The 26,749-nt window shown below is 45.2% G+C and overlaps 1 protein-coding gene and 1 long non-coding RNA gene across 3 annotated transcripts in view; one reads left to right on the top strand and one right to left on the bottom strand.

Annotated features, from left to right (window-relative positions):
- On the bottom strand, positions 1,362–12,949 carry FGF16 (fibroblast growth factor 16). Its single transcript, XM_021405675.1, has 3 exons — positions 12,605–12,949; positions 6,448–6,551; positions 1,362–3,139 (listed from the first exon to the last, which is right to left on the bottom strand). Exons 1-3 carry the CDS (start codon positions 12,876–12,878, stop codon positions 2,894–2,896), a joined length of 624 nt encoding a protein of 207 aa, XP_021261350.1. The 5' UTR covers positions 12,879–12,949; the 3' UTR covers positions 1,362–2,893.
- LOC110403458 overlaps positions 13,796–26,749 on the top strand; it is a 78,269-nt gene continuing 65,315 nt past the window's right edge. Inside the window, exons 1-4 of one of the 2 annotated variants that reach the window (XR_002441674.1) lie at positions 13,796–13,924; positions 14,704–14,785; positions 22,610–22,705; positions 26,550–26,669. This is a non-coding gene — a long non-coding RNA (uncharacterized LOC110403458). The remainder of the gene's footprint in view (positions 13,925–14,703; positions 14,786–22,609; positions 22,706–26,549; positions 26,670–26,749) is intronic. The other variant, XR_002441675.1, reaches the window with a different exon arrangement.

The raw sequence follows: 26,749 nt of genomic DNA, 5'->3' as shown, positions 1-26,749 counted from the left end.
CTGTGTGTCACCACTTGTTCTTCCGAGCCATCCCCACCCCTCAGCTCCCCCCCAGGCCAGGTTTGCGCTGTGGTGTGCTGGGTGCTGCTCTGGCCTCGTGCTGAGGGTTTTCCTCCATATCTGCCCCCCTCTGTAGTGAGACTCAGGAAACCGTCCCGCTCTGCTGCCGACCTCCTTCCTCCTGCTTTACACAGCTGTTCCCAGAATAAAAGTTCAATTATTACGTGCCCAGCCTTCTCCAATTGGAGAACCTCTAAAAACAACGTCCTTTGTTCTGTTTACAGTTGTGTTTTCAGATCTGTGGCTTTTTGTGCATGAAACAGCCCTGGGCAGGTGGGAACAAAAGAGGCACAAGGCCGCTGCTGGTTTGCCCAAATTGTGTGTCAAGGTGTCGGCAGGACGAGCGGCTGTGGGGAATGGCTGAAGGAGGTGGTGGTCAGCTCCGCCTCAGCGTGCGAGGGGTGAGTGTGTCTTCATGCACGCACAGGCAAAGGGAAAGAGAAGTCCTGCACACGCTGTGCGTCGCCGGCTGCACCCACTGCAACTCAGAGCGCAGTCAAAGCCTGTGGTCATCGATTCTGCTGCTGCTAAGGTCCCAGTTCAGTCCCATTACTCATACGTTTAAGTATTTTGCTGAACCAGAACCTAACTCAGTAAATTCCTGCTGGAAGTAACCATTACAGTGGGATTAAACAATGCTGAACTCCCCCTTTAAAGAATGTCCCACATGAGAAATGGTACCGACCTCTACAAAGCTGTTTTCAGTGAATTCTTTGCAGATTTTGCTGTTTACAAATGTTATTCTTGGAACCCAGATCCTGAAAAGGAGTTCTGTGCCGTCGCTCTTGCGCTCGTGCATCCCTTTGCAGCAGGAGCCTCCTTCCGGGTCTGATCCTGGCTCCTGACGTTGGAGGACCAGTTCAGTTGCGTGGGCCAAATGAGAACCCTTTCAGGTTGGCAAAAAGCACGTACTTGGCATTGCTGAGATCAGATTTTACCTTCATTGTGAAGGTGAGAAACGGCATCTTCAGTGTTAACCTTATCTCCAGGTGTAAAGGAAAGCCCTGTCTGGAGACAGCCAGCAGGGAGGGTCACTGGCCCCATCCCACAGCAGCAGTGGCTCTCCGCGATGTGTTATCTCCGCGGCCCCTCTGGGATTTCCCCTGACAGCCGAGAGCAGCAGCGGGACGCAGATGGGCGCTGCCGGGGTGGCGGCGGAAGGGCTGCAGAGTGAAGCTGGAGAGCTGAGTTTTTGCTTTGCTGAGGTCAAAAGTACATTTGGGGACACTTTTCATGACCGACTGTGCTCCTGACATGGCTGCTGAGGATTAGATGTTTCAGCAATGACTCAGAGGAAAAAGGTAAATAAACATTTTTTATTTCAAACACGGGATTAAATTCCTCCGTGTCTAGATCATTCAAGGTAAAGCTCCTTTAATCTTTTCATTGCAATCTGCAGACTGTTGTCTGTGACAGCTGCGGCACCGGCTGGGACGCTGGGCAGCAAACGCTGCAGCGGGGACCTGGGCAGTGGCAGAGAGGACAGGAGGTGGCCGGGAGCACCGGGCCCAGCACCGCCGCCTCGCTTAGCAGTACATGGGGCGTGGGGAAGCTGGACCGTTCCTTCTTCTGGGAATTCGGGGAGTAAAGCTGAAGAGGCCGAAATTTCACCCAAACTGCTTCGCAAAGTGGAGGCTGAGAAACTGTACCGGGAGAAATGAAGCTGTGGTAAGGACGACCCCAGCAAGGACGTGAGGACGCTGGCTGTGCCGGGGAGGCTCCTTGCAGCGCAGCGCTGAGCCGCACTCTTGGGCAATCCCGTCTGGGTCTTCCAGGGCTGTGCTGTGCTGGTGCTTGGCCTGAGGAGCTCTTTTGCCCCTGCGGCCACAGAGGAGAGGACTGCATCTGTGATTCTAGGGCTTGTCGGGCGTCCAGCTGCTCGTGGCAGCGGGGTCACGCTTGCTAGGTCCATTCCAGCTGTAATTTGATGTTGCCCTTGTACAAGTTTATAAAATTTATCTTTACTCTCCAAAGCCTTTCTATGGATGGTCTTCGTGTTGATCAGAAAATACTGGGTTAAACATTATGGAGTGCCAAAAAAAAGGGCTAGCAAGAAATCTACAATATAAAGACAATTTTATTGCCAATAAGCTCTTAAAACTCATTTTTTTTTTTTTCCTGTTTCAGTAGGACCTTATTCTTCCTGATGAAAATCCGGTCATAGCATCTTTCATTAAAAATAAAATTATTTTGAAATAAATAAATATATAAAATAAATATCATATACATTTTATAAATAGCTTTGTCCCTATGCACAGTATCCATGCTTACATCTGAATAATGTTCCTCACCCGGTTCCCACCCCAACAGCAGGAAAAACCCCACACACCGGGACCAGTCCACGCAGCATCATCCATGTAGCAGCCTGCAGGGCCGCTGCAGCACGGTGCCATCTGAAAGGCTGCTTCTTAGCCAGAAACCATCCCGAGCTTATCAGAAGCATCTGGAGCAGTTCTGTGGTCTTCTGTTTTCCTTCCTTCTCCTGAATTCTAGTTGTTTTTTTTCCCCCTGGTTAACGAGTTTGCTTGCCTGTTTGTTCTTTTAAGCAACCATAACACTGACTATTTGGCCTCTTACAGCCACCAAGTAAAGAAAGTGAACGAAAACGAAAGATTATGTAGGGTTCCCTCCCTTCCCCTACCCCCACCCCCATAAATAACCCAGGTTCGATATACACTTGAAACAAGGAGGAACAGCAGTGTCTGGATTCAATGTAAGTGCTTTCCTATGTCATCTACGTTTACAGGAATGCTGGAATGACTATTAATATAGTGCTCTGGGAAAAAGCTTGGGAGCCCAAGTATGTACACTGATGGGGCAGCCGCAGGAAACATCACCTGTAGTGGAAGAGGTCTCTGTACGTTGCAGGTATTTTGGCAGGGTCCACGGGCCTTGGTAAAAAGTGAGTGAATTTCTGATGTCTCTTAGTCCTGTACCCCTCGCGGGGGGAGCCGTCCTTGTTCAGAGCCACGTAGTAATGCCTCTCCGAGTCGGGATGCTTGTAGAGGGTTGAGGCGTACGTGTTGTACCAGTTCTCTTCAAACTGCTCTCGGAAAACACATTCCCTTGTGAGCTTCTTCTGCGTTGGGGCAGAGGTGGGAGAAGAAAAAGATATGTGTCAAAAAAAAAACAAAAACAAACCCTCTTGCTCTTTTCTCCACTTTATTATCCTATGGTTTTCCTAGCTACCTGCTGCTGGCTGCCCTGAGGATGGAGACTGTGCTGCCAGGGATGATTCCTGTGGGTGAGAGCTGGGAACCGGCGCGTGCCCAGACTCAAAAACCTCTGAAGTTGGAGGAGGAAGGAGATGGAAGGAGAAGGTGGGTGTGCATTTTGCAAAGGCTCGCTGTTAGAAACAACATAAAGCTGCTGCAGAACTCTGAAACAGACAGCCAGGTGTCTGCGATCGGGGTGTGAATGCGGAGACGGCTGTGGGAGCGGCGGTGCTGCCGGCATCTGTGTGCTGTGCAGGGGGTGCCCGCGCAGGGCTGCAGTCACAGCACACAGCCAGTGTGCTCTGTGGCAAGGGGCACCTCCCGGCAGGACCAGCGAGCCGTGCATTGGAACGGTTTGAGCAGCGGCGAGCGCCACTTTGAAAGTTCAAGGCACATAATAATATACACTGTAACATGAATGAAAGCATTCCTCAGGCCTTTCATCTTCTGAAGCAGCAGATAGCTGTGATGTGAGGCCATAACAAGACTCGGGGAGGTCTGCATGCCTAACCTGGGGAGATTTACGGCGGCGATAGGTGATGCGATGAGCGTGTGCCAGCCCCGGCGCAGGGCCAGTGTGCAGCCGAGGCATCCCACGCTGGGCTCGGGGGATGGATGCCGCTGGTGTCGCAAAGCCACAGCCCCGCTGACCCTCACCCCAGGAACAGCGGCCCGGGATGGCTTTCAGGCAGTGCCCGTCACCCAGATGCCACGTGAGCTCCTCTCGCTCCCTCCGTCTCCCCGTGCCAGCTCTGGGGCTGCGCTCCAGCGAGGACCTGGTGTCCCCTATGGGGGTGGCCCAGGAGGGGCTCTGGAGGCCTTCCAGATGAAAGGCGGTCTGCAGACGTAGGATGTTCTAATATTACAAACAGCGTACCCACACAGTAAACTATTTGGGTAGGGAATGTGTCTTATCTGTGCTGTTCTGAGTGCTAAGTAAATGTTACTGCCTGCAGTAGACGTTTTGTAATAAGATACAGGAGCTCACCTGCGCTCAGAACCTGTTTTGAATGTTTTGCTGCTAATTAAATCAACCCTGAGGTAACGTGTGAGTCCTCCAAGAGCCAACGCCACAGCTCTCATCATCTGAGATCTGGGGAACTGCAGGTTTCTCTTCCCAGATCTGTCAATGAATGTGGCCTACCCCCTTCTCCCAGGATGGCATCTACTCAGAACACACGGATGCGATCTGCCTGATAAGAGCGGAGCGCTGCTGCCTTGTCCCCACGCAGCGCCTGCTTCTCTGGGGCAGCTTGCAGGAACTGTGGTGGCATGAAACGCTTGCAGAGTCTGAGGTGACTGCAGGATGTCATTTTTTTTTTTTTCTTCTGAGCCCTGGGATGTCCTCGCTGTGCCTGAGGCCATGTGAGCACGCTCTCTCCTAGCGCTTCTTCAGTCAGTGTCAGTGTAACAGAAAGGCTGGGATGTGGCTACCAGGGAGCCTTGTCCCAGGGGGAGCGGTGCTGATGTTTGACACTGCTAATTCAGCACACAGGGCGTGCAAAGTGGGCACAGAGGGAAATAGTAAACTTGCTGAAATCTTAAAAATACCATTCTACTGTAGCCTCTTGTAATACTGCCATAATGCTAGTGCTATTGCCTGGTGTATTTCGTGTACAAGATGCAATGACAGAGAGCTCCGTAATTGCATCTTAAGGCCAGTTCTGTTTCCAGAATTCCAGTGCTGTATAATTGTGTTTTTGTTATTTCTATGACGTAGCAATAAGACAGGCCCTAGAATTTAATTAACTGTTGATTCATGATCAGAGCTGCAGGGCTTGAAAGCAAAGGATATAAGCAAGTTTGTGCTCTCATTTTCAGCAGGCATGAGTAAAAGCTGCAATTCCAGGAGCTGCTGAACAGCCTTGCAGTGTAACAGGACCGGTGCTGCTGTGTGGCTTTAGGCTAGAGCCCTGGTTTCTGAAGCGTGGTTTAAAATATTTGTGTTGCTTTAGGGAATCTGGGTGACTTTACGTTTGATCTATCTTTTATTTAGGGTAGATGTTATTAAAGAAATGAAGTGGAGAAAGAAGAGCTAACAATCCATGCTGGTCTTTGATTCTCTCATATAAAATTCAGCATCTGTATCTTCAAATAGAGAAGGGGACTGCAGCAGTCCCAGCAGATGGGAATGGGAGAAGATGATGGTAACTCATGGTTTATTGTTCCCTTTCTCTGTGCAGAGATTTTTCACCCAGCAAAACCCCAGCGGATGCTCTCTTTATGGGGCTATCTTAGGGTGGATAAAGGGCATTACAAGCTTTGTAATGTTGGGCAGAAAAACAGAAAAGTGCCATTTCTGCTGGTTCTACAGCAGTGCAAGCCACTTGCCAGAGGAGCAGGGAGCTGCAGCTCCAAGGCATATCCCAAAATCAAGGGAGCAAATGACCAACAAACTTCCCCTCTAAACCTGAGCCTGGATTGGAAGCAGGGTATTTCTGCTTTATGTATCCTACAGCAGTGCTGAATGAGGCAGAATATCCTATAGGTGATGCTAGGAAAGGTTTTATAGGTATTAAGGAGCTTGTGTTGAGAGAAACTAGCAAGAAGTTTACATGTGGCTTTTGGCAAAACACAGAAAACTCTAGTCTGAAAAGGGCACTTCCAGATAATTATGAGAAACTCCCCCAAACTCCCAGAAGGGGTTGTACAGAATGTTATAATAAAAGCAACGCTCAGACCACACTTTCAGCTTCCATTAGAGAACTATAATATAAATGTCAGATCTGCAGATACATGCAGATCCCTATCATGTGGACAATAAAGCTGATGTTAATCATGAAACCACACCATCAGCACCTATTTTTATGCTAAATTTCCACACCCCCCCCTGCCTTTAGTTGACCACTCCTGCCCTGTTTCTGAAAGGCTGAACCACAATGAACCCTGCAGCATTCCAGGCATTGCCCCAAATGGTGCCTGTGCACAGCGCTTTGGGGGCTGCACCCTGCCATGGACCATCACAGCATGAGCGTATCCCCCTCCCTGTGACCCCATATGTCAACAGCTGTCGTTTACACAATAACAGCAGTGGGTGAGATGGAAGCGTGTGGCATCACAAGGGCTTCAGAGGCCTGTGTCAGGCACAGCTTGTGACACCAGTGAAGCCTCATAGCCCTTACTGCTGCATCTCTTATATAGCGTTGCAGTCATCACAAGATCTTAAACTTACCGACCCATACAGCTCGCCTCTCTCGTTCATGCCGAGGTAGAGTCCTGAATCCACCCCACGGATACTAACCAGCCCCACCGCCAGGCTGATGAACTCCAAAATGCCTGAAACAGAAAAGGAATGCAAATTGCAAATGATAAAACTGACACCAGGCCCAAGTGACAAACACAAAACAGCTTTTCCAGCTATAGAGCTTCTTACAGACGTTGCTTTCTTTATTTATAACTGCACGGTTCTTAAATCTATAGTCCTGTATGCATGCAGTCTTGTAAGTTTTTAATCCAGGTCTCCCCTGCATTGTGAATTTGGTTTGTCCAGGAGGAATTACCTTTCCTAATGAGAAAAGGATTGCTCAGCTACTGTTTTTGTCAGACACAAAAAAGACAAATACAGACATTTGTGCTTGCCTGATGAGCAGTTTTCGAAGCCTGTTACCACGCTGGATTTCTCCACCAGAAGCAAAGTGACCTTTGTCCCCACTGGGCTTCTGGTATGAGAAGATAGTCCCACACGCTTTAAAGTGATGATTACAATAAAAATAAGGAAAAAGGCACTAACGAGCTGTCTGTGAGGGCTTCCCTGTTCCTGCAGCTCCAGTGAGGTACTTGCCACCTCCAAATGTATACAGATGTCAGGGATAAAGCCGAACTTCAGATACACGCAGGTGGAAATGCACCTTCCTCCACAGCTGCTGGCACTGAGAAGCTGCCAGTTCTTCCTCCCAGGCATCGTTTTGGCCTGAAATGCCCTCTTGCCCTGTGAACCTGGCCCAGCCCCATGTCTGCTCTATTCAAACTTCGCAGAAAAACCTTCTAAAGGTGCTATAGAGGGACTGTGCTAGACTCTGGTTGTATCATGTGCTGCTGGTCTAGAGGTCCAGTTCTTAGGTAGCAAAGAGGTAGCAGTAGAGGAAGAGGGTATTCATCATCCCAGGTATGTCTAATGAATGAGCAAGACATCTCCTTTGAAGAGGACAAAGTAGCTCTAACCTTTAGCTTGGCTCCAGGTGTCTTAATATAGCTCCCAAAATGTCCAGTCCTGAGCAATTGCCCCTTACTGCTCCGATCAGGTTACCTCCTGATCCTCTTAAATGTATGCCTTGGTCTAAAATCACCGCGTGACACACAGCCACCTGAGCCGGCTGACTTCAGTGGCAGTCAGCTCTCAGCTCTGGAAATGTATCTTCTGCTTGGTCAGGTGTGGATGTGGTGACTTTCAGAGGGTAACTGTGTCACCACCTAAATATAGGGCAGATACATGGCGATGGACACCTTCGCTCAGTGCAGATTGTCAGGCAGATGCTGGCAGCCAAGCTAGGGGCACAAATTCCTCTTCCTGCCTCCTGTCAGACCTTCTGTCCTCCTTTTGCCTTGCCTACTCTACAGCTTGCATGTCTGAACCAGCGCTCCCTGGAGCCAGCAGGTGCTGTGCGGTGGAGACAAAATATGGACTTAAGAAGTGGAATTCCTTGAAACAAGCAGGGAAACAAACAGAAAACATGTTTTTTTAATCAGTGCAGAAATTTTCCTAGCTGAAACGTACACTTGGCCGCACTCAGAGCAGGATAACCTGTCTTCCCTTGGGCTTGTGGTGATCAATGTGTTGTCTATTTGATCCTCTGAAGCAAAAAGGAAGGATAGTCTTTACAAATGTCCTCTGTTTTCTTCAAGGTTCTCCAGCAGGATCTAGAAGTATTGACTTTCCAGAGAGCTGACTCTTTCCTTTTAATGCACCCCTGGGGACACGTTGGCAGGAGCAGGCAGTGCCTTCACAAGCCAGGCAGGCAAACCAGGACCTGGCTGTGCTCGTATTGCATCTGGCTTTGGGAATTTGTATCTGAGAGGCGTGATCTGGGAGAGAAGAGGTGCAGGATGAATTTTCTTCTGCCTCCACTACCCACCGCTCCTGAAACATGGAGCGCATTAGTGAACTGCTGTACACTTCCGTATTCCCACCTGTACTACAGACATGATGTCAGCTGCTGCTTCTCAGTAATGATAACTTCCCTCCCCTCTTGTTGAACAGTGGTACCATTATTCAGAAAAAATAAAGTAAAAACTAACACAGGGGGAAAGAATCACAGGGATCCTTAGACTGTTTCCCAGGCTGATGACAAGTCAATGGTCAAGTGAAAAGTATCTGGTAACTGGAGAGCTGTAGATAGATCTTCCTACAGGCACAAATGCAGTTCTCAGCAACACTGTTTCTTCCTTTTTTCTTTGTAAAATTACCTTCTCTCCTGCCTAGGAAGCAAGAAAATGCCCCTCATCCTGTTTAGGAACTGAGGGATGTTTAAGGAAGGGAAACTGATAGCTTTTCGTGAGTATACCCACAAGCATGCTCTGTCTGTGGCACCCGAACCCAGGAATCCATAGACTTGGTATGGGCAACCCAGGGGCAGCACTGACCGCCTCTCTGAGTGGGGGAGACACCTCTCATCTGGTGCAGATGAGGTCAATGCTTGCTGGTCTTGTCAACAAGATTTCTTCAAGGTGGGCTTGTGATGATCTCTTCTGACAACATCACTTGTAATACTCCCTTTTTCTGATCTCTGAGTGGCACTGAAAGATGTGCACTGAAGATAACTATGTTGAAATACCATTAGGAACGTAACTTAAACCCAAGAAAGTCAGGAGACAGAGTGAAGGCTGAAAAAATGTGGGCAGATATCCACCCTGTCCTCAACTCACTCCGATCACTAGACAAAATCGCAGCTTCAGACATGTGATCTCCAGCAGCACGTGGAGCAGCCATTGGGGCCAGATCGAGAATTTTCTTTTGAATTGTAGCGGTGTGTTTTTGTGGTAGACCTCCCTTTTTTAACTTTTTCCCTCCCTTTCTCTTTTTCCCTTCCCCCAGGACTCGCCTCATTTTTCATGCTTTGATTATTCATTCTGTTTGGTCTTTGAGTCTTTCTAGATGATATTTGGAGAGATTTGATTAAGACTCCAACTGGATTCATTTAACACCAGAGCACTCAGTAATCTCCCGAGCGCTGTCGCAGCCAGACCCACGCGCTCTCGCATTACTATAAACTATCCCTCAAAGAACAATTCAGCTCCTTGCACCTGTCTCTTCACACATAACTGTATTGATGAGCGGGGGTACAGAAACAACCTCAGATGTTGTATTAATGTCTACAAACTCAAAGCTTTGGCTAAAAAACCTCAACAACTGTTCAGTAACAGGTGCTCTGGAGTGGGAATGTCAAAATCTGCTGCAAAACTTTCTCTGGAGGTTTCATCGGCTTCTCTAAGAGACTCCATTACAGGTCTGTTACCAGATTTGTACCCAAGAAAAGCTTTGTTTTTCTCCCTTTATTAGTCTCCAGTACAAACTTGAGGCCCTTCACCTTTGCTTGCAGTGAAGAGTAGCACTGTTGGAGTCACCTGCTGAATGCTGGTGTAAAACAGACGCAAGGCAGAAAACGAGTGCTTCCTGCTGGCAGAGATTTCCCTGGAGAACTTATCTCACTTTTCTTCTCAGGATTCTTCTCGTAGGGGTGTCAGTGTCAGTCCAAACCCTCTCCAGCCTTTGACTATCCTCTATTTCTTTATACAGGAAGGCCGCTAGCAGACACAGTGAGAACAGACATGGTTTTAAAAATGCTTCCTTTTTTTTCTGGGATGGCTTAGGTGGAGCTGCCCATTCAGAAAACTCATTTGGGCACTCATTTAGTCTAAGAAAGTGCTTTCTTCCAATGGTCCTGGAGGGCTTCACCCTGCACTAAGTTTCTTCTAGGAAAAATAAGCTGCACACTGCTGTTCTTGTATGAATCTGTATTTTTACAAGTATAAAATGTCACATTCCAGAAGACAGGTGTGATTTCAGAAAGCTCTGATCAACAGATGAGAGGCAATAGTTACTATGATTGCTCTGTGGGTAGATGCTGCTGCAACTTTTTCTGTGTCCCATGAGTATATGGCTTGAAATCTGAGGTACAAATGAATCCCTCCCTTTACCCTTGCTTTGTACTCTGTTCTGCATCACCAGGCCTTTGGCTCATTCTTGTCCTTTCTGGAAGACTTCTCTGGAAGTCTGGTAACTTTAGGGCTGACTGTACATGGGAGGGTGCAGATACTGCCTGCCCTGAATGCTTTCCAGCAATCAGAGATGGGGATACAAAGTCCAGTTCCCACCTACATCCCATCTGCAGCTGGATACGTGCCTTTGCTGTGGCATCCCAAGGAGCCATCTGTGCAGCAAGCATGGATGAATAATCTGCTTATGTGATCGGGGAGCACCTTCCAGCCACGTGGGCTAGATCCACCAAACCATCATACTGGATTTCTATTTCCTCATGTGCCCCTAAATTTAAGGCAGCTTTAAACTGCCACCCTGAAAACCTCTCTACCTGTAGTTCCCCAGAATTGTACGGGCTGCCTATTTCTGAAATAAGTTACTGCTTTCTGACTGCTGCATGCAAAATTTAGGAATGCATCGATACATGACATCCTAATATGAACCATACCAGTAACATTGGAATTTAAATATTCATGGCTACTGAACGCAGATGGTGAATACTGTGTGCCAATACGTTATTGCTTTGAGTCTCTGCTGAAGCGAGGTTCAGTCCAACTTTATCTGAACATGAGGATTCCAGCCTAATCCTTTGGGGCTTTGTCGTGCAATTACAACAAATAACTATTTATTTTACACTGCCTTTGGGAAAACCCTGAAGCAGAAAACTATAATATTTTATATCTGAAGTCTGGTCTAGTTTACGTAGCTGGATGCTGACTGCTAAAACACTTAGGGAATGCCAGTGTTTCGATTTATTGAACACACTGTGTGACTTAAGCTTAAGTGCGCAAAATTCATGAAAAGTTTTAGCCCGTTTAATGCATTTTTCCAAAGTTTGTTTGGAAATGCATTCAGCTTTTAAAGAAAATGGAACTGGGAGAAGCACTGCCATCTGAAACAGTTTACTGTACAAAGATAGGTAAAAAGAACTGATATAAAGGCTACGTGGCAGATTAAACTAAAAAGCAAACAGATGCCATGGGTTTGCTTTCAGTTTCTTTTAAAAGGTTAAAGATATGTGTCTTTCGGGAGGTAATTAAAGAACACTTGCCCCATGAGCCTATTAGTACCTCACTCTGACCTGCAGGTTATGACTTTCTTGTTGATTTAGGCAAGGACATGCTACACGCACACCTGGTGTTTATGGAAAAGCACAGTTCGCAGATAAGCTTTTCCAATTGTTCCAAAAACCTGCCTTAAACTAACAACTGCAGCATCAGCAGTAGCGTTCCTGAAGAATCAGAAAGGACCGGCTGCAAACTAAGTCAAAAAAAGAATTCCCTTCAGCAAGGAGTTAAATTGCTTGAAAACTGTAACAAGTCCCGCGAACACTTCTTGCAACCTGTTGACAACAAAGCTGAGATCAGTGGCATGGGACTTGTTGATAGCTTACCCAGACACCTGCACTAGATGCTGAAATAGCGGGAATTTTTCTTAGCTGTGCTCAAACTTACTGTACTCCTTCGCCTGTGGCTTGGGATGCATTTTTGGAAGATTACATACGGTCTCATTAAAGATCCCTACTCTTGTGTGACACTGATACAGGCTCTGAAGTCTTCCAGCTTTATCCCAGACAGCAAGGTAAATCCGCAGTGCTCTGCCTCTTGTTCCGTCTTCTCCTTTCGGAGGTCCCCTTAGCATTTATCCCCCTTCAGCTTCCCCTCTCCTTTCCAACAGCCTCCCAGAACCGAGCTCTCACACCATTCCAGCCCGCCGATCCCTGCCTGCTTCGGGGAGACACTTCTAATGAGATTCATACAAGGGGAAGAAATCATATTAGCTCACAGATATCTGCAGCAGCCAAAAGAAAGGAGGGAAAAAAAAGAAAGAAAAAGCCAGGAATTTCATTTTCCGACGTATTCCCTCCTTTCTTTTGCTGTTAATTTCAGCGGCACAGCCGGAGCTCGGCTGCGCACCCCACGCCGCCCCATCCGCCGTTTTTTTCCCCTTTCCTTTCCTAAGGCACGTCTCTGTGCACCTGCGGAAGGGCTGAGCGCCGGGAGAGCAGCAAACGGGAAATCAAAGCGTCCGCATCGCCGGGGAGCGAGCGCTGTGTCGGGAGGCTCGTTCCCCCGCCCCGGGCAGCGAGCGGGCACCTGCCGGGCCGGCACCTGCCGCCGCGCCGCGCCCTTACCGAAGCGGCTGTGGTCCTGCCGGGTGCCGTGCACCGTGCCGTTGGGGAAGATCTCCAGGTGGAAGCCGGTGCGGCAGTAGAGCTGCCGCCGCCGCAGGATGCCCTTGAGGTGCGCGAAGTCGGTGGGGGAGCCCCGCTGCAGCCGCCCCTCGATCTGCCCCAGGCGCTCGTTGAGGAAGCCGGGCGAGTCGGCGAGGGGCAGCCCGCCCAGCGCGGGGGGGAAGCCGTGCAGGTCGGGGTCCAGCGCGCCCAGGAAGCCGCCCACTTCGGCCATGGGGCCGCGGCCAGGGCCGGCCCCGCGGAGCGGCCTCCGAGCGCCGAGCGGCCCTCAGGGCGCGGGCTGCTGCCGCCCGGCCCCGCGCTGCCGGCCCCGGCCCTGCGCCGCGCTGCCCGCGCCTCCCATCGCTGGATGTGTCCCGCGCTCGGATGTAAACCGCACTTATATACGTACACACTCCCCTTACATTGACATATTGGATATTTAAATGCAAGCCACACCTCACTGGCATCCCCTTTGGCTATGGGTTGTGTGTTTTTTTTTTTTTTCCTTCTTCTCGATCCATTTGTGGTTGGCTTTTTTTTTTTTTTTTTTTTTTTAAGCTTCACTCCCTCTTTTATTATGAAAAAAAAAAAAAAAAAAAAAAAAAGGGCAGGAAAAAGCTACACATTGCAGCGAGGCGCAGCGGCTCCGGGCAGGTCCGCGCCGCGCTGGGAGCACAGAGCCCCGCGCACCCGGCGCTCGGAGCCTCCCCCACCTGCCCCGCTCCCTCCCCACACGGGTGCTCCCCCCGGGCCTGGCCGTACCCCCCACCCCGCTGTGAGGGCACCGTGGGGAAACGAGAGGGCTCGAGGAGCGTTTCTCAGCGGGATGCGTACGCGCTGAAAGCGATCTTTCTGAAAAGCGATCCCGCGGGTTTTACGGGCGGGTTTACAAGCGGCGGGCGCTGAGGGGCCGGGGCGGGCGCTCCCCAGAACGGCCGCGGGCCTGCTCCCCACCTTCCTCGCGTTGGAAACAGGTGTTTCCGCGCCCTCCCCGGCCCTCCGACACCGTATCCGTGGCAGCAGCTGCCGCCGCAGACAGACGGAGTCAGGCACGCGGAGACACGCAGGCTGCGAGGGGAGGGAGAAAGCCAAACCCGGGGCCCGCGCCTCGCGCCCGCGCCTCAGCCGCGCCCCGCCCGCCCTGCCCTGCCCGCCAGGGGGCGCTGCTGCTCGCGCCGCTGCCGCTGCTCGGGGCCGCCCGCCCGCCTGCCCCGCCGGTGGGGAGCGGGACGCGGCCTTAGTTCCACGGTGCCCCGCGAAAGTCCGGAAGGAATTATGGTCAGTCCCCTAAAAGAACTTGCGAACACACCGGCTCTGCTGCTGGGGTCCCCCCGTGCCGCAGCCTCGGTGGCTCCTCACAGGGGGATATCAGCGGCCAGAGCGGAGGGATTGCTCCTCCGCTCAGTGGGTCTCTCTGCTCAGGAGGACTTACACCTCAGCGAGTCTCCTCCGCAGCGGGTCCTCTGTCGGAGAGCTTCCTCCGCATCAGAGGGTTTCTCCCCTCGCAGGTCTCCCGTCAGCAGGTAGCTGACCTCAGGAAGCCGCACCCCTCTGCGGGTCTCTCCCCTCAGCTTGCGTCCTTTTGACCCCTCACGAGTGTCTCCTGCCTCCGTGGGTCTTTCCCTTCAGGAGGACTCGCTCCTTTGCAAGTCTCTTCCTCTCAGCGGGTCTGTCCCCTCACAGGTCGCCCCTCAGCAGGTCTGTTCTCTCCTCAGGGGTCGCTCCCCTCAGGAGTATTCAGCCCTCTGCAGGTCTCTTCCCGTCAGTGGGTCTCTGCCCTCGGCTTTCCCTCTCAGCGGGACTGTCCCCTCACAAGTCACCCCTGTGGTGGGTCTCCCCTCAGCTCCGTTCATGAGGACTCACCCCTCTGCAGGTCTCCTCCCCATCAGCAGGGCTCCCCTCAGCAGTCTGTCCCCTCACAGGTCTCACTTCAGGGGATCTCTTCCCCCTCAGAGGGTCTGTCCCCTCAGGAGGTCTCACCCCAAAGCCATCACTCCCCACATCTGCTCCAGGGCAGTGGGAGAAAGGGCCGTGACATACAGCCCCTTTTCCCACAGGCCCGGGCAGCTCTCTGTTGCGAAGACCTGAAGGAAATTGTGATATTACCACATGGAGTATCCACACGTGCATCTGCAGAGGGTGAGGGATCTGGTTTTTTAATTGGAGGTGGGGGTGTTTTTTCCTGTCAGAGCTGTGGCTATAAAAGGGGTGTATTTGATGCAGAACTTGACACATGAAGCCTAAAGCCATGAGTGTTTTTAAAACATAGTCTGTTCCTGAGGTAGTAAAATCTGCAGAAGTGTGTGTTGGCTATTTGTCATGTATGGTTACATGACACTGTCTGGAGCGTTCAAGCACCCCACAGCAAAGATTATACTTTTATTTCTGCATTTTCTGTGTGAAGACTCAGGTGTGGTTGGGTGACTGAGGGCAATAAACTGTGCCTGATGAAAATGAGAGAAGTGAACATCCCAAACTCTGAATAACTGCTAAGGATGTAATCCTGTGAACACTGTGAATGTAATGCATGAAATTCATATGATATGAGTGATCCTGATACAGTCAAATACGCTTTTCTGTAAAACATGATTTTGTTGAAGTTTGTGTGAGTTTTGCCTCTGGATCCGTAGTGACCAGGATTTCACCTTGTTTCTGAGCATGTCTGGAGGTAGATCCTAGGGGTATTCTGACTAGAGAGGAAAAAACAGTTTCTTCATCAAAGGACTGAGCAAACTCCACAGAGCCTTCTGTCACTGACTTCAGTAGACTCTGGGTCTGTTACAATATCCTTAGACCTAAATCCATACAATCATTTAGAGGAATCCTTAGGAAACTGAAAAAGTAAACGATTTCAATTACATTACAGTAAAATCCAAGATAAAGTAAAGAACACAAACCTCCATACTTAACTAATGCATAACAAAAGCAGAGAAATCCCTCATCCAAGCTGACATTCCTCACTTAACTCTCCATGATTATGGTCAGCTTTTGAAGTGTCCTCAATACATTTTATTGAGAAGTTGTACCGGCTGGTATAACATGTTCTATTTAAGCATAACAGGATGCAGAAAACGTAGTTTTCTCTTTTCTTTTTTTGTCTTTAATTTCCTGGTTTGTTTACATTTTTACTAAGCTGAGGAAAAAGCAGAGAGAGTTGTATCCTGTATAGTTTGAAGAAACAAGGTATGTATTTCGAATACTCAAAGCTGGAATAACTCCTTCAAAAGAAGAAATGTGTTTAGCTATTTTCTCGTGTGTAAGATAGAATACAATTATGCACTCAGCAATTACTTGAACGAGGACAGACACTTGTAAACCATTTGCATCACAGAACATCATGCGTTACAGAATTGATTTTCTGCTCTGCTGTGTTCGAGCTTATGCAGTGGCCCAGGTTTATTCTTTGGTTAAAGGTTGTATTGTCTACCTAGTAACTGAAAATGTTACTGTCAAACTGTTGAGTCTTTTGATTTACAGAAGAATTACCAGCAATATTTGTACTCGGTTGGCCAAAATGAAACTTGTAGACCCCTTGCCATATGCTGGAGAAGTGTGTGTTTAGAAAGGTAGTAAAAAAATAACATTTATTCGTAAAATAAGTGCTATTTGTAAAGAGCAGTCACATTTGGTATCTTGCTGTAAAATCAAAAGAAGAGTAGAACTGGTGTCAAAGCAGTGAATTAATTTGAAAAATAACAAGTGAATGCAATATCAGCAAACCTAGATCCTTGTATATCCTTTGTCTGGGGCAATTCCATTTGGCAAAGAGAAGGTCAGGATAGCTAAAAAAAAATGAAGTAGCAATGACCATAAATCAAGAATGAGACATGAAGAATATCTGAAGAAAAAGAAACAGCAGAGCCTCGTACTTCAATAAATAATATTTCTGCTTCCCTAGCACCTCCCACCTCTGGTTCTCAAAACAGTTTATGTACACTAATGAATTAAGACTCGCAACCAAGATCACTGTGCATTTGCTCTTTCCCAGACAGTCTCTTTTTCCACTAGGAAGTGTTGTTATTGATGGCTTTCTGCATTTGTTAGGGATTTTGAATGAGCAGCAGCTCTGCTGGAGCAGTAGCTCTGACCAAGCATCTGTATACCCAGAAACCAGACACGTCCACTCTACATGTGCAGGGAGCCCTTCTGCCTTTTGTTGTGTGGCGACCATCTGTGCTGCACATGCGAGGAATGTCTGAGGTTTCCAGGCAGATAAACAGGGCAGCCCCCTTTGTGAGGGGGTGAATAAACAAATTTTCTTAAGAGGGGTAGTGGATGGTTTATTGTTTTTTTATCTTGGGTTGTTTTTACTTAGGCTAGTATTATTATTAGCTTCTGTAGTACCACTTCCAGGGCCTAAACCCAGCATAGGCCCTGTTTGTGCCAGACACTGCATTAGGAAGTGTGTTACAGACACTGCTGCCCTCTCTTGTGAAAGGATTTCTAGTGGAAGGCAACATGAACGAAGCAGCAGGATTTCAATCAATATATAGATGTATATATTTTTGTGGTGACTTTAGAAGCGGTGGCAGAATTAAGGTAAGGGTCTAAGTATAAAGCTCCAGACTTGCCTGCCTGGATCTTAGGGTCAGGTGCCTAAATGAATATGGTGATTTTCAAAAGCGGAAGTCCAACCCTCCCCAGTTATTGTTTATTTCAGTGTCAGACGTGGATCTGCTGCTTGTGGTAATCCCAACATGAATTAACAAGTAGTAAGCAGAATTGTTCTGTCTTACCTCTGACTCACATGAACTTAATTAGCAGACAATTCTTGCATCTAAGACAGCTTTCTATAGTGTTTAAGGGTACAAGTTACATAGAAGCAGGTCTAAATGAATTTCAGAGCTTTGCTGATCCTCATATATGCAGCATTACTTTAGTTCTCCATTTGAAAATTGAAGGTGCTTATTCACCCTGAAAAGTTATCCCTTTCCTTGTTATGGCTAAGTGCAGGATTGATTCCTAATTTGAGTTATTCACACTCATACCTTTCCAAGTACTAGATGCTGAATAGGAGTGGAGGAGGAATCTTTTTTGGGTAGAGTGGTGCAAATTGCAATAGTTTCCATTTGGAACGTTTTTCTTGAGATTAGTGGTAGAACTACAGGACTAGAGTTGTCATTAGGTTTCTGTGTTTGGCCAAGTGTACCAGAACGAACTTACCTGTGTAATTTTGCCGCTCGCTATATTATGCATCAGTGCAACTTGCTGCCTGGCCACCATTGATGCACCAGTTTTCTCTCCACAGTGCTTGTATCTTGCATGTACCTTTTACATTGTAGTTTATGCTGTAATTTCATGACAAAAAAGCAGCATTTCCTTCCCGGCACAGCTGAACCAAGAAACATGACAGAAGTTAGAAAAAGAGCATGTTTTTAAAATTCCTTTATAGTCATCTATTTATTTTTTTTAAACTGTGGTTTGGTAAACAATTAAGAAAAGGGTGATAAGTAATCTGTTGTAGCAGGCTTCTCATCTGATTCATAGACTCATAGCTACTAAGGAGTGAGGCTTGCCGAGTTTGCAGTGAGTCACTTCCTTCTCTATTTTCACTGCTGGTAAAGGGAGAAGATAAGAAGGCCATTCCAGTTGCAAAGCATGTTCAGGATACCGGAGTCTGCAAGGAACAAGATCTTTAGGGGCTGTTTCACTCCCTCACATTGAAGGCTTGCCATGACTTCAAATTATATCCTACACCTAGAGTGTGACATAAAGTTATAATCTGGGTTTTGAAGTACTGGTACAGTGTGGCTTGATAGACATTTACTTCAATACTTCTCTAGAGAGTTTTAAGCTGAGAAGCTCTCACTCACCAGAATGTGAATCAATGTGTGGCTTGCAGCTGAAATTTGGAGCTAGTTCCTTCTACTGAATTGGTCTCTATTGCTGTAGTTGAGTAATAAAAAGGAGGATGATATCATAACTCATCTCTGGAAAGTATAGACTTAGAACATAACTAATGAAACACCACGCTCAGGTTCAGGTAGCCAGTTCCAGACCTATTCAAATAAAAAAAAATGTCATTTATTATGTTATACTTAAAAGTGCATACTCTCAACTACAGCAGGGTTTTACAGAATTATCCATGACTGTAGATGCATGTATGTTTATATCTGTACCTGTTACTATTGGTCAAGTAGAAAAGAGTCACAACAGAAGTCTGTCTAGGCCCATATCCTGCCTCTTGATAGTGGCTGATAACTTGGGCATGGAAAGAATATGGAAAACAGGACAAGAAAAGAGTGATACTTCCTTTGGCAAGCCCTCCCAGCTTCCAGTGCTTTCTGGTTTAGGGACCTTCCTGAGCTGGAGGCTGAGGTTGTATCATTGTTTTTGATACTCCTTTTGATGGACTTTTTTCATAAAATTGTCTAATTGTTTTTTTGAAGTCCACTTGTATTCTTGGCTGACGTGACATCCCGTGGCAATAAGTTCAACAACATCATTAGGTATTGTGTGAAAATGAATTTCCTTTTGTTTGCTTTCAAACCTGCTTGCTGCCTGCCAGTTTGAGTTGGTGCCTTACTTTTTCTGTTAAGACTGCTTTTAAATAATCATTGTTGTTTACCTTTTTCATTCTGTAACAGCTTGTCTAGAACTTTGTTGTTGTAATTGTTTTCCAAGCTGGAAGGCAGTGGCTTGTTTAAGGTTTCCCTGTGCGAAGACTTTCCAGCATCACTTGCATCTTTGGTATGCCATTGTTCTTGCCCTTTCTGTAGCTGTATATTTCCACAATGTCTGACATTGTGCTCAGTATTGGAGTATTCTATGGATATGTAGAGAAGGATAATGACATTTGCTGCTTTGTTCTCATTCTACTAAAAATTGCTCATGGGATTTCTTTTTCATACCTTCTGGCACCATACTGATCTTTGCAGAGAACTATCCACTTCTCCAGGATTCCTTTAATGAGTAGTAATAGCTAATTTGAAGAACAGTGAAGGTGGCTCTTTCCTCATGCATTATTTTCTTTTAATGATTCTTGAAAAAATTTACTCTCTGAACACCCACTCACTGAATAAACTTTAAATTTCATTTTTGGGAATTACTTTTGTATCGTCAGCAACCTGCCTACATTTCCAGATCATTTATGGAATATAAAGCAGCAGTAGTCACCTCACAGACCCTATTCGGAGTCCTGTGGGGAGCTCCCTACATCAGTCATGTTGAACATCTATTTCTCTTGGCTATGATCTTCTCATCAGTTATGATGTCACATTTTCAGTCTGTCTGTCTATCTTTCTTTCTGTCTCTTTCTTATTTTTTACAGCAAGATTTGTTTATAAGGTAGATTTCATACCATAGTTAATAGTCTGGCTATTTCCCGTATGGTACTGTAGGGTTTATCACCCTTGTATCAGGTTATTTTCATCTATGCTAGTGTCTCAAGTTCATTCTCTTTGCAAAAGGGCTGTAGCTTTCTTTATTAAAAATAGGTGCAACAATTCATTGAGCTTGCTTGCTATTGCCTTATCACCTAGGAGTGTTTTTTTAGATACTTCAGTCTGCTCTTGGTCCTGTGAGCTTCTTCTTCCTGTGCCTGCAGTTCAGATTTACAGGTGGAACAGAGTTTTGTATTTTTCTGTGATCAGGTTGCTTTGGGATCTTTGGCCCAGTAGCTGAACTTCTCTGTCGTTCAAGATAGCGATACTTGTTCTCTCTCTGGAGAACTAAAACTGGAATGTATTAGTATGGGAGGTGAAGTTAAGAAGTCTGTTCTGGGCATTATTCTAGAAATGGGTGAATAGCTTTTTTATGGGGCAGTCTAAAGTGAACAGAGAGACAGAAAAGGGAAAAAGAAAGCAATTTTTTTTCCTAAATATGCTAATTGGTGACAGTTTAACTTTTGTGATGACACTGAAGCTTTTCACACTCATTGCTGGTGGTTCACATAAGTCACATTACACTAGTTCTTTTTTATAGTAGTGGCCTTTCTGTTTATAAGGAGACACATAACACCTTTTCAAAAATGTAAATAGCCTGATTTGCTAATTATCTTGTAATTTCTCTTTATATGAATTTTCTGTACTTTAATAGGCTTATTCTTTTCTCGAGTGAATTAGTTAATTAAAATTCAGCATAATGCTCCTGTTTCAAAAAATCAGCCAGGTACTTTGCAAGCTTTGAATAGAAGAATGTTGCGTTGTGTGGGACTTGCATGATCTATCAACCAACTGCCCCACAAATCATGTTGTTTCATCTCAATATTTCTGGGAAGGGAGATATTAACTGATTATGAAAACCATGGTAAAGGCATATTTTTGATGAGTTCTTCAAGTGGCCAAATGATAGGGAGGAGATGTTCAAGGGAGCACCATCTTGCTGGACACCCTTTGAAATGTACGTTAACCTTTTTCAGGACGAGATGTGTTTCTTTTCAGTAGAGCTACTGGAGTTTCATAACAGGAGTTTTATTAAAATGTCATGAGAAGTGAGGAGTTAACAGAATCCAGTTTGGATAGCACTGATCATACACAACTGCAGTATATAGTAATCACAGCTTGTGTAGATTGAGTTTCATGTTAGATCTCAACACGTTTATTTTACAGCATCCTTTGCTATGTTTGTATAGCATTGCTGCTGCCTTTCTCTAGGTGGGAACCTGTAGGAATGCAAAAGGCAAGTGATGTGCTCAAGGAAGTGAGAGTCTATCTTTAGTGCAGTTAACTGGTGCCTTACTAGCACTTATGTTAACTTTGTCTTAGTCTGAGCAGTCACTTGGATTGGCTTGCATTCTTTTTGGGAGCTTCTAGTACCTTAAGTCCTAAGAATGTGTAGGGCCCCAAGCAGCAAGCACAGGGGACTCTGCATGAGAATGCAGAATTTCTGGGCATGCACAGCCAGCCCATTTGGCTTGCTGCAGCATCTGTCCAAGCAGTGCAGTGCGCTGGCTGCAGAGCCTTTTTTGATGTAGGGATCCTGGAAGTGAAATACACCTGCATCGTGTGGTTCTTTGTGCTGAGAAAGGATAAGCCTCACTTGCGGTTTCTTTCTTAAGTGATTGTGATAAGATTTATTTTTCTCAAGTATGGGAGGTGAGGAAGGCACAAAGGCTTTGTCTGAATCCTTCATGACAAGATGCTCTAACACGAGCGAAAATCAAAGTCTTATTTCAGTGTTGGAAGATGGTGGTTCTGGTTCTGGGAGGTATAGCTCTGTCTGAAGCATCTTGAGCCTCACGTTTTGCTTGTGGGTGGGAAGCAGAATTCAAGTTCACACCAAGAGATGGTGTTGACTGAAGTGAGAACAGAAACACAGAACTGGATATAGCTGAGCCTAGATCTCAGAAATCTGGGTTCTCTGACCTCTGCTTTAATAGCTTAGGATATTTATGGCCTTGGCAAAGTTCGGAAAGACAGTTGAAGAGTATCTTCTCATGCAGTAGTCTAAAAATCTTGAGATATCCTGTAGCTGAGGTTTTCTAAAAGACTAGAAGCTTCTTAGATACTCCTTTGGCAAAAAAAAAAAAAGTCAAAATATGAAAAATGATATAATTAAATAATATACTTCTCAGAAACAAGGAAGCATCAGTGTGGTAACCACTTTGAAGATCTTGCTGGTGGCAAGGCTATGGTTTAACATGGTTAGAATCTGGTTCTTCTGTTAGAGAAAACAGAATCAAATGCAGAAATGAAAACAAAATAACACTTCTACAGCTTGCTTTGTAAACAAATCAGAAACATAAAGGCCAGGCTTGATAAGAACACAGTGGCTTTCAACTGGAATAACTCAGCTTAGGCTTGATAGAAGGAAATGATAGATCTAAAATATGTGCTACCTCACAGGAAGATTGTAATGAAATCCAGCCAGCTTCAAGGGAAAAACAAAAGCTATTGATTTTATTCTGAGGAATGAAAGCAAAAAAGAACAGAGGTACAGAGTCTTCTGTCCACTTATCTAAGTCAGCACTGCAGACTGCAATAATGGCTTAGCCTTCATTTCTTCTTGTGCTTCCTCCTGTAGAAAGACTCCGGTTTAGAGACTAAAAAGATTCAGTTTGGGGTAAGAGAGAAGGGGGAATGAGGACCTCACACAAGAACTGACCTAAACACCAAAAAGGTTTGTATAATCTAATTTACAATAAAAAGGTATTTACAATGTTATCAGACAAAGCTTAGCAGTGTTAAGTTAAACAGCATATAATGTGATTAGTGGGAGAGTCATGCCCATGATGTCATACACATTCTCTGAACTCTTTGGAATGGGCAGATAATGTCTCAGGCATTTATTTTCTTGTGACACATTAAAAAAAAAAAAGAACAAAAAGCTCACCTCCATAAAGATTTGAGGGATTGGGAGGGAAATGTGTGTGTACACATGCTCAACAGCACACATGCATGCACACAGCTACTGAGGAGCTGACAGTTTCTCACTGTGGAGCAGAACAACCTGTGGTTGCACCCTCCTAGCACAGTGCTATGTAGTGGTTAAAACAGCCCTTGGGAATTGTTTAGAAGCTCAAAGTTCTACTCTTGACTATGCCACAGAAGTGGTTTTGACTGCTAAAGCTTTCTTTGCCTCTGGTTACTCCATTTTTAACAAGTAAAGGTAGTCAGCCATACCTGTAAAGAGCCCTGAGTGAAGAACTGTATGTAGATGGAAACCACTGGCATTCTGTTCGTTATGCAGAACAAATACAGCTAGACCACAAAGAACTTTGCTGTAGATAACAGCAAGCAATTTCACAGTTAGTAATGGCCCATTCATAGAAAATTAAATCTTTATCTTTCTGTCTCTCAGAGGTATGCAAAATGGTATTAAAAATTTTGGCTAGACTAATTAATCTGGTAAGCAACATAAATCTCAGCTATAGGTTCACATCAAAGATAATCTAGCCTGTTTGTATCTTAAAACATGCTTTAGTTTAAAATAGATCTTGTTAAAAGCTTCCCTTAAGCTTCAAAATTATTGTAATGTTTTGAAAAGACAAATTCTGGAGTAATTCCATTCAAGTGTTTTACTCCCCATTTCCACTGGTGGCAGTGAACTTAGAATCTAGCCCATATTACTTCATGCATGTTAATGTTTAGTAGAAACACAGAGATTGCATAAATATTCTTTTTGGTCATGCTTGTGAAGGCAGTATAAATTGTTAAACTCCAGTGCAGAGATTCACTAGATAGTATTCCTGTTTTCAGTGGTGCATGGAATGAATATAGGCTGGATTTCAGCTCAGATAGAAGTTTCAGATGTGAAAAATGAGATGGAGCCACAGGCAGAGCTCAAAAAGCTTGAAGAGAAGTAATGGGCAAGGAAAGAACAAGTGGGCTTGGAAACCATAGCTCATGCAACGTCAACTCTGTTTGCTAAAATCAACTGCCGCTCTGGTGTGACTTGCATCTTTTATCACAACAAATAGTAGTCATCTTGCTTGCAACACTGATGCATGTTTATGGCATTAGTATGGATTTTTTGAGAAATGGTATACATTAATTTTGTCTGACTGCAAGAGAGATGTCTTAAGAATAAATCTTTGTTGTTCAGAAAGTGTAAGTCCAATGTTTGTTTCTGTGGCTGATAAATCAGGAGCAGGGGCAAATAGAATATGAACAAAATGAAGCATTGGCCAGTCTGATCAGCAGTGTGGGGTGTACTAATTACAAAAATGAATGAAAACGAAGCCTACAGGTAGTCAGCTTTCAAATAATTAAGATTGACTGTTTTACTACAATAGCAAATTTTAACACAGTGTAGGCCTATACTATGCCATAGATGCTGCTTATACTAAATAGTCTTCAGGCGTTACACAGCTTATTTAGAGGAGAATTTTTATTTTGGACATTTGTTAATGTTTTTTTCCACTCTTATTACAAATGGAATATCTTATTGTTGCAGATGGTACTGCCAACAGATGATTCTGAATGATGTACCAGAAAAAACATTTAAAAATGACCTGGAGTAAACTCACAAAGGACTGGGTATCCCAGAAATATTCTCAAACAGAACATTTCCAGGAAAGACTATTTCTGACACTCCTTTTTTAGAACCATGTACAAATAGTTATCTGATACCTGGGCAAACAAAAGCTGTGTGGAGGCAGATTGCACACAGTGCCTAGAGTCTTGAGAACTCAGCTGTTTTATGAATGTGCTTGCATTACTGTGGTGAGATGTTCTGTGCCTCAGTTTACCCATCGGTAAAAGAGTGGGGTGCGAGGCTTTGTATTATATCTGGCCCAGGAAAATTATTTTGAATGACTTATGACAAATGCCAATTAGGGGCATACACAGTCCTTAAAATAAACCACTTCACAAACTGTAAGGCCTGAATATCTCTATGAACAAAATGCCTTCCTCTCAGCTCTCACAGGAACCAAGTTAATTGGTAGGCCAATAACTATAATGAGGCAAAAACCTGGGGTTTTGCATGTGTATAGTGAGATCCTCCCCTTGGGGCCAAACTCCTGTTCCGTATTATGAAAGCAGTAAAGGGTTCCCTCAGCAGGTGCTACATAAAGGCATTTCAGCTTTGCCTTTGCAGTGCTGGAATTGCCAAGCTATTGCTTTTCTGAGTCTCCAAATGAATTCCCCAACCCAATGTGCCACAGCTGTGTGATAGATACAGCCTTGAGAAAAGGAGGGGCAAAAGAATACCACAAATGGGAATTTAATCAAATAACACAGAGCTGCAAAACAACATCAGCATGTTTCTACTCAGCTTTCTTTTGGGTGAAGGAGACTCTCTTGGTGTCATAGTTTGGAGAAGATGGGTAATATGTGGTTGTATGCTGTTGAGGGTTGCGTTGTGTAGTTAGAGTGAGTAATACTGGCTGTATCCATGAATGCAATGAGTAACAGCATGGTTTACTTAGAATGACAATTACGAACTTTACAGCCTGAAGGAAGATATTTATTTTAACTGCCTGTGTATTGCTACTGCCACTGTAGATTTAATGAAATAATGTGTTACCATGCACCTAGATTTTAGCTATTCAAGCCAGGAAGTGAATTAGAAACCCCAATGAAATGGGGCAAGTCTGAAGGGGTGGAAGTAATTCTTCCAGTACAACTTAATTAGGGCAGAGTAGCATTTCTCTTCTTTTACATATGAATGTGGAAGTAGTTGCTTTTTTATCCTTGTTGAAGCCTTCTGATACATAGTTTGCACAAAAGATATTCTCTCAAGTAAGACAGGTTTATATTAAGGGCAAGAAATTGTGAAAGTTATTGTTCTGTACTTGACCTTGAAAAGGATACTTTTAGCAATGTTTTTTTAAATACTTTTGGGAAGGAAAATTTGTTATGTGTTAAGTCTACCTGTATGAGTTTCCATGGTGTTTCTTAAGAGCTTTTAGAAAGTCTGTCTTGTCAAATACTGGCTATGCTGTTTGATCTGAGCTATGTCTGAAGTATAAAACAGGAAAAAGGTGGAAGAGGAGTTTGTAGCAAACAAAATGTAACTAGCTAACTACTGAGGTAGTATAATGTGTTAGAAAAAATCAACACCATTGTGAAACTGTCTTTTTCTTAATCTTGTTTCCATGTCATAAAATTTCCTTGAAATTTATTTATTTATTGAGTGTGTATGCACTTTACAAAGTGATCAGAAGCTAAACAGCAGCATCTGTCAGGGAAGATAAATGACTTACCAGCAAATCATCTTAGTTAAAAGGAAGACAAAAATCTAGGGAGCAGGAGAATGAGTTTTAAATTAGCCATTTCACTAAACTTTGCCCTAATGAAAGGCTAATCTTTGGGCCCCTGCAAAACAAATGAGAGCGTCTAGTTAGACACAACGGAAACCAGTCATTGAAAAGGCTTTTTTCTTATGAACTTAATTGGAAACAAAATAGTTCCTTTGGTAGCTGTCTTCATTTAACAGTATCTTTCCCTTTTCCTGATTTATGTACAGAAAAGTTTTAAAAAAAAAAAAGTTAATTACAAACATGTTTTCCTTTTTGTAGATTGAAAACTAAATATGCTTGAGGGAACCTAGCTTGAGCACCCAAGAGGAAGGTGCAAAGACCTGCAGTACAAATTCTTCAGAGGTTGCCAGAGAAGAGCTTCTTCTGGAAGGCCATGAGGTAGCCTGCACTCAGAAAGCCTGTTCTGTACATTGAGGTAGTTCTGTCTGCAGTGCTGTGTGTGGGCCGCTGTGGAAAGT

This window comes from Numida meleagris, chromosome 8 (assembly GCF_002078875.1).
Source record: "Numida meleagris isolate 19003 breed g44 Domestic line chromosome 8, NumMel1.0, whole genome shotgun sequence".
Classification (NCBI taxonomy): Eukaryota; Metazoa; Chordata; class Aves; order Galliformes; family Numididae; genus Numida; species Numida meleagris.
Note: the sequence above shows the minus strand (reverse complement) of the source record. Positions and strands in the feature narration are given on the sequence as shown.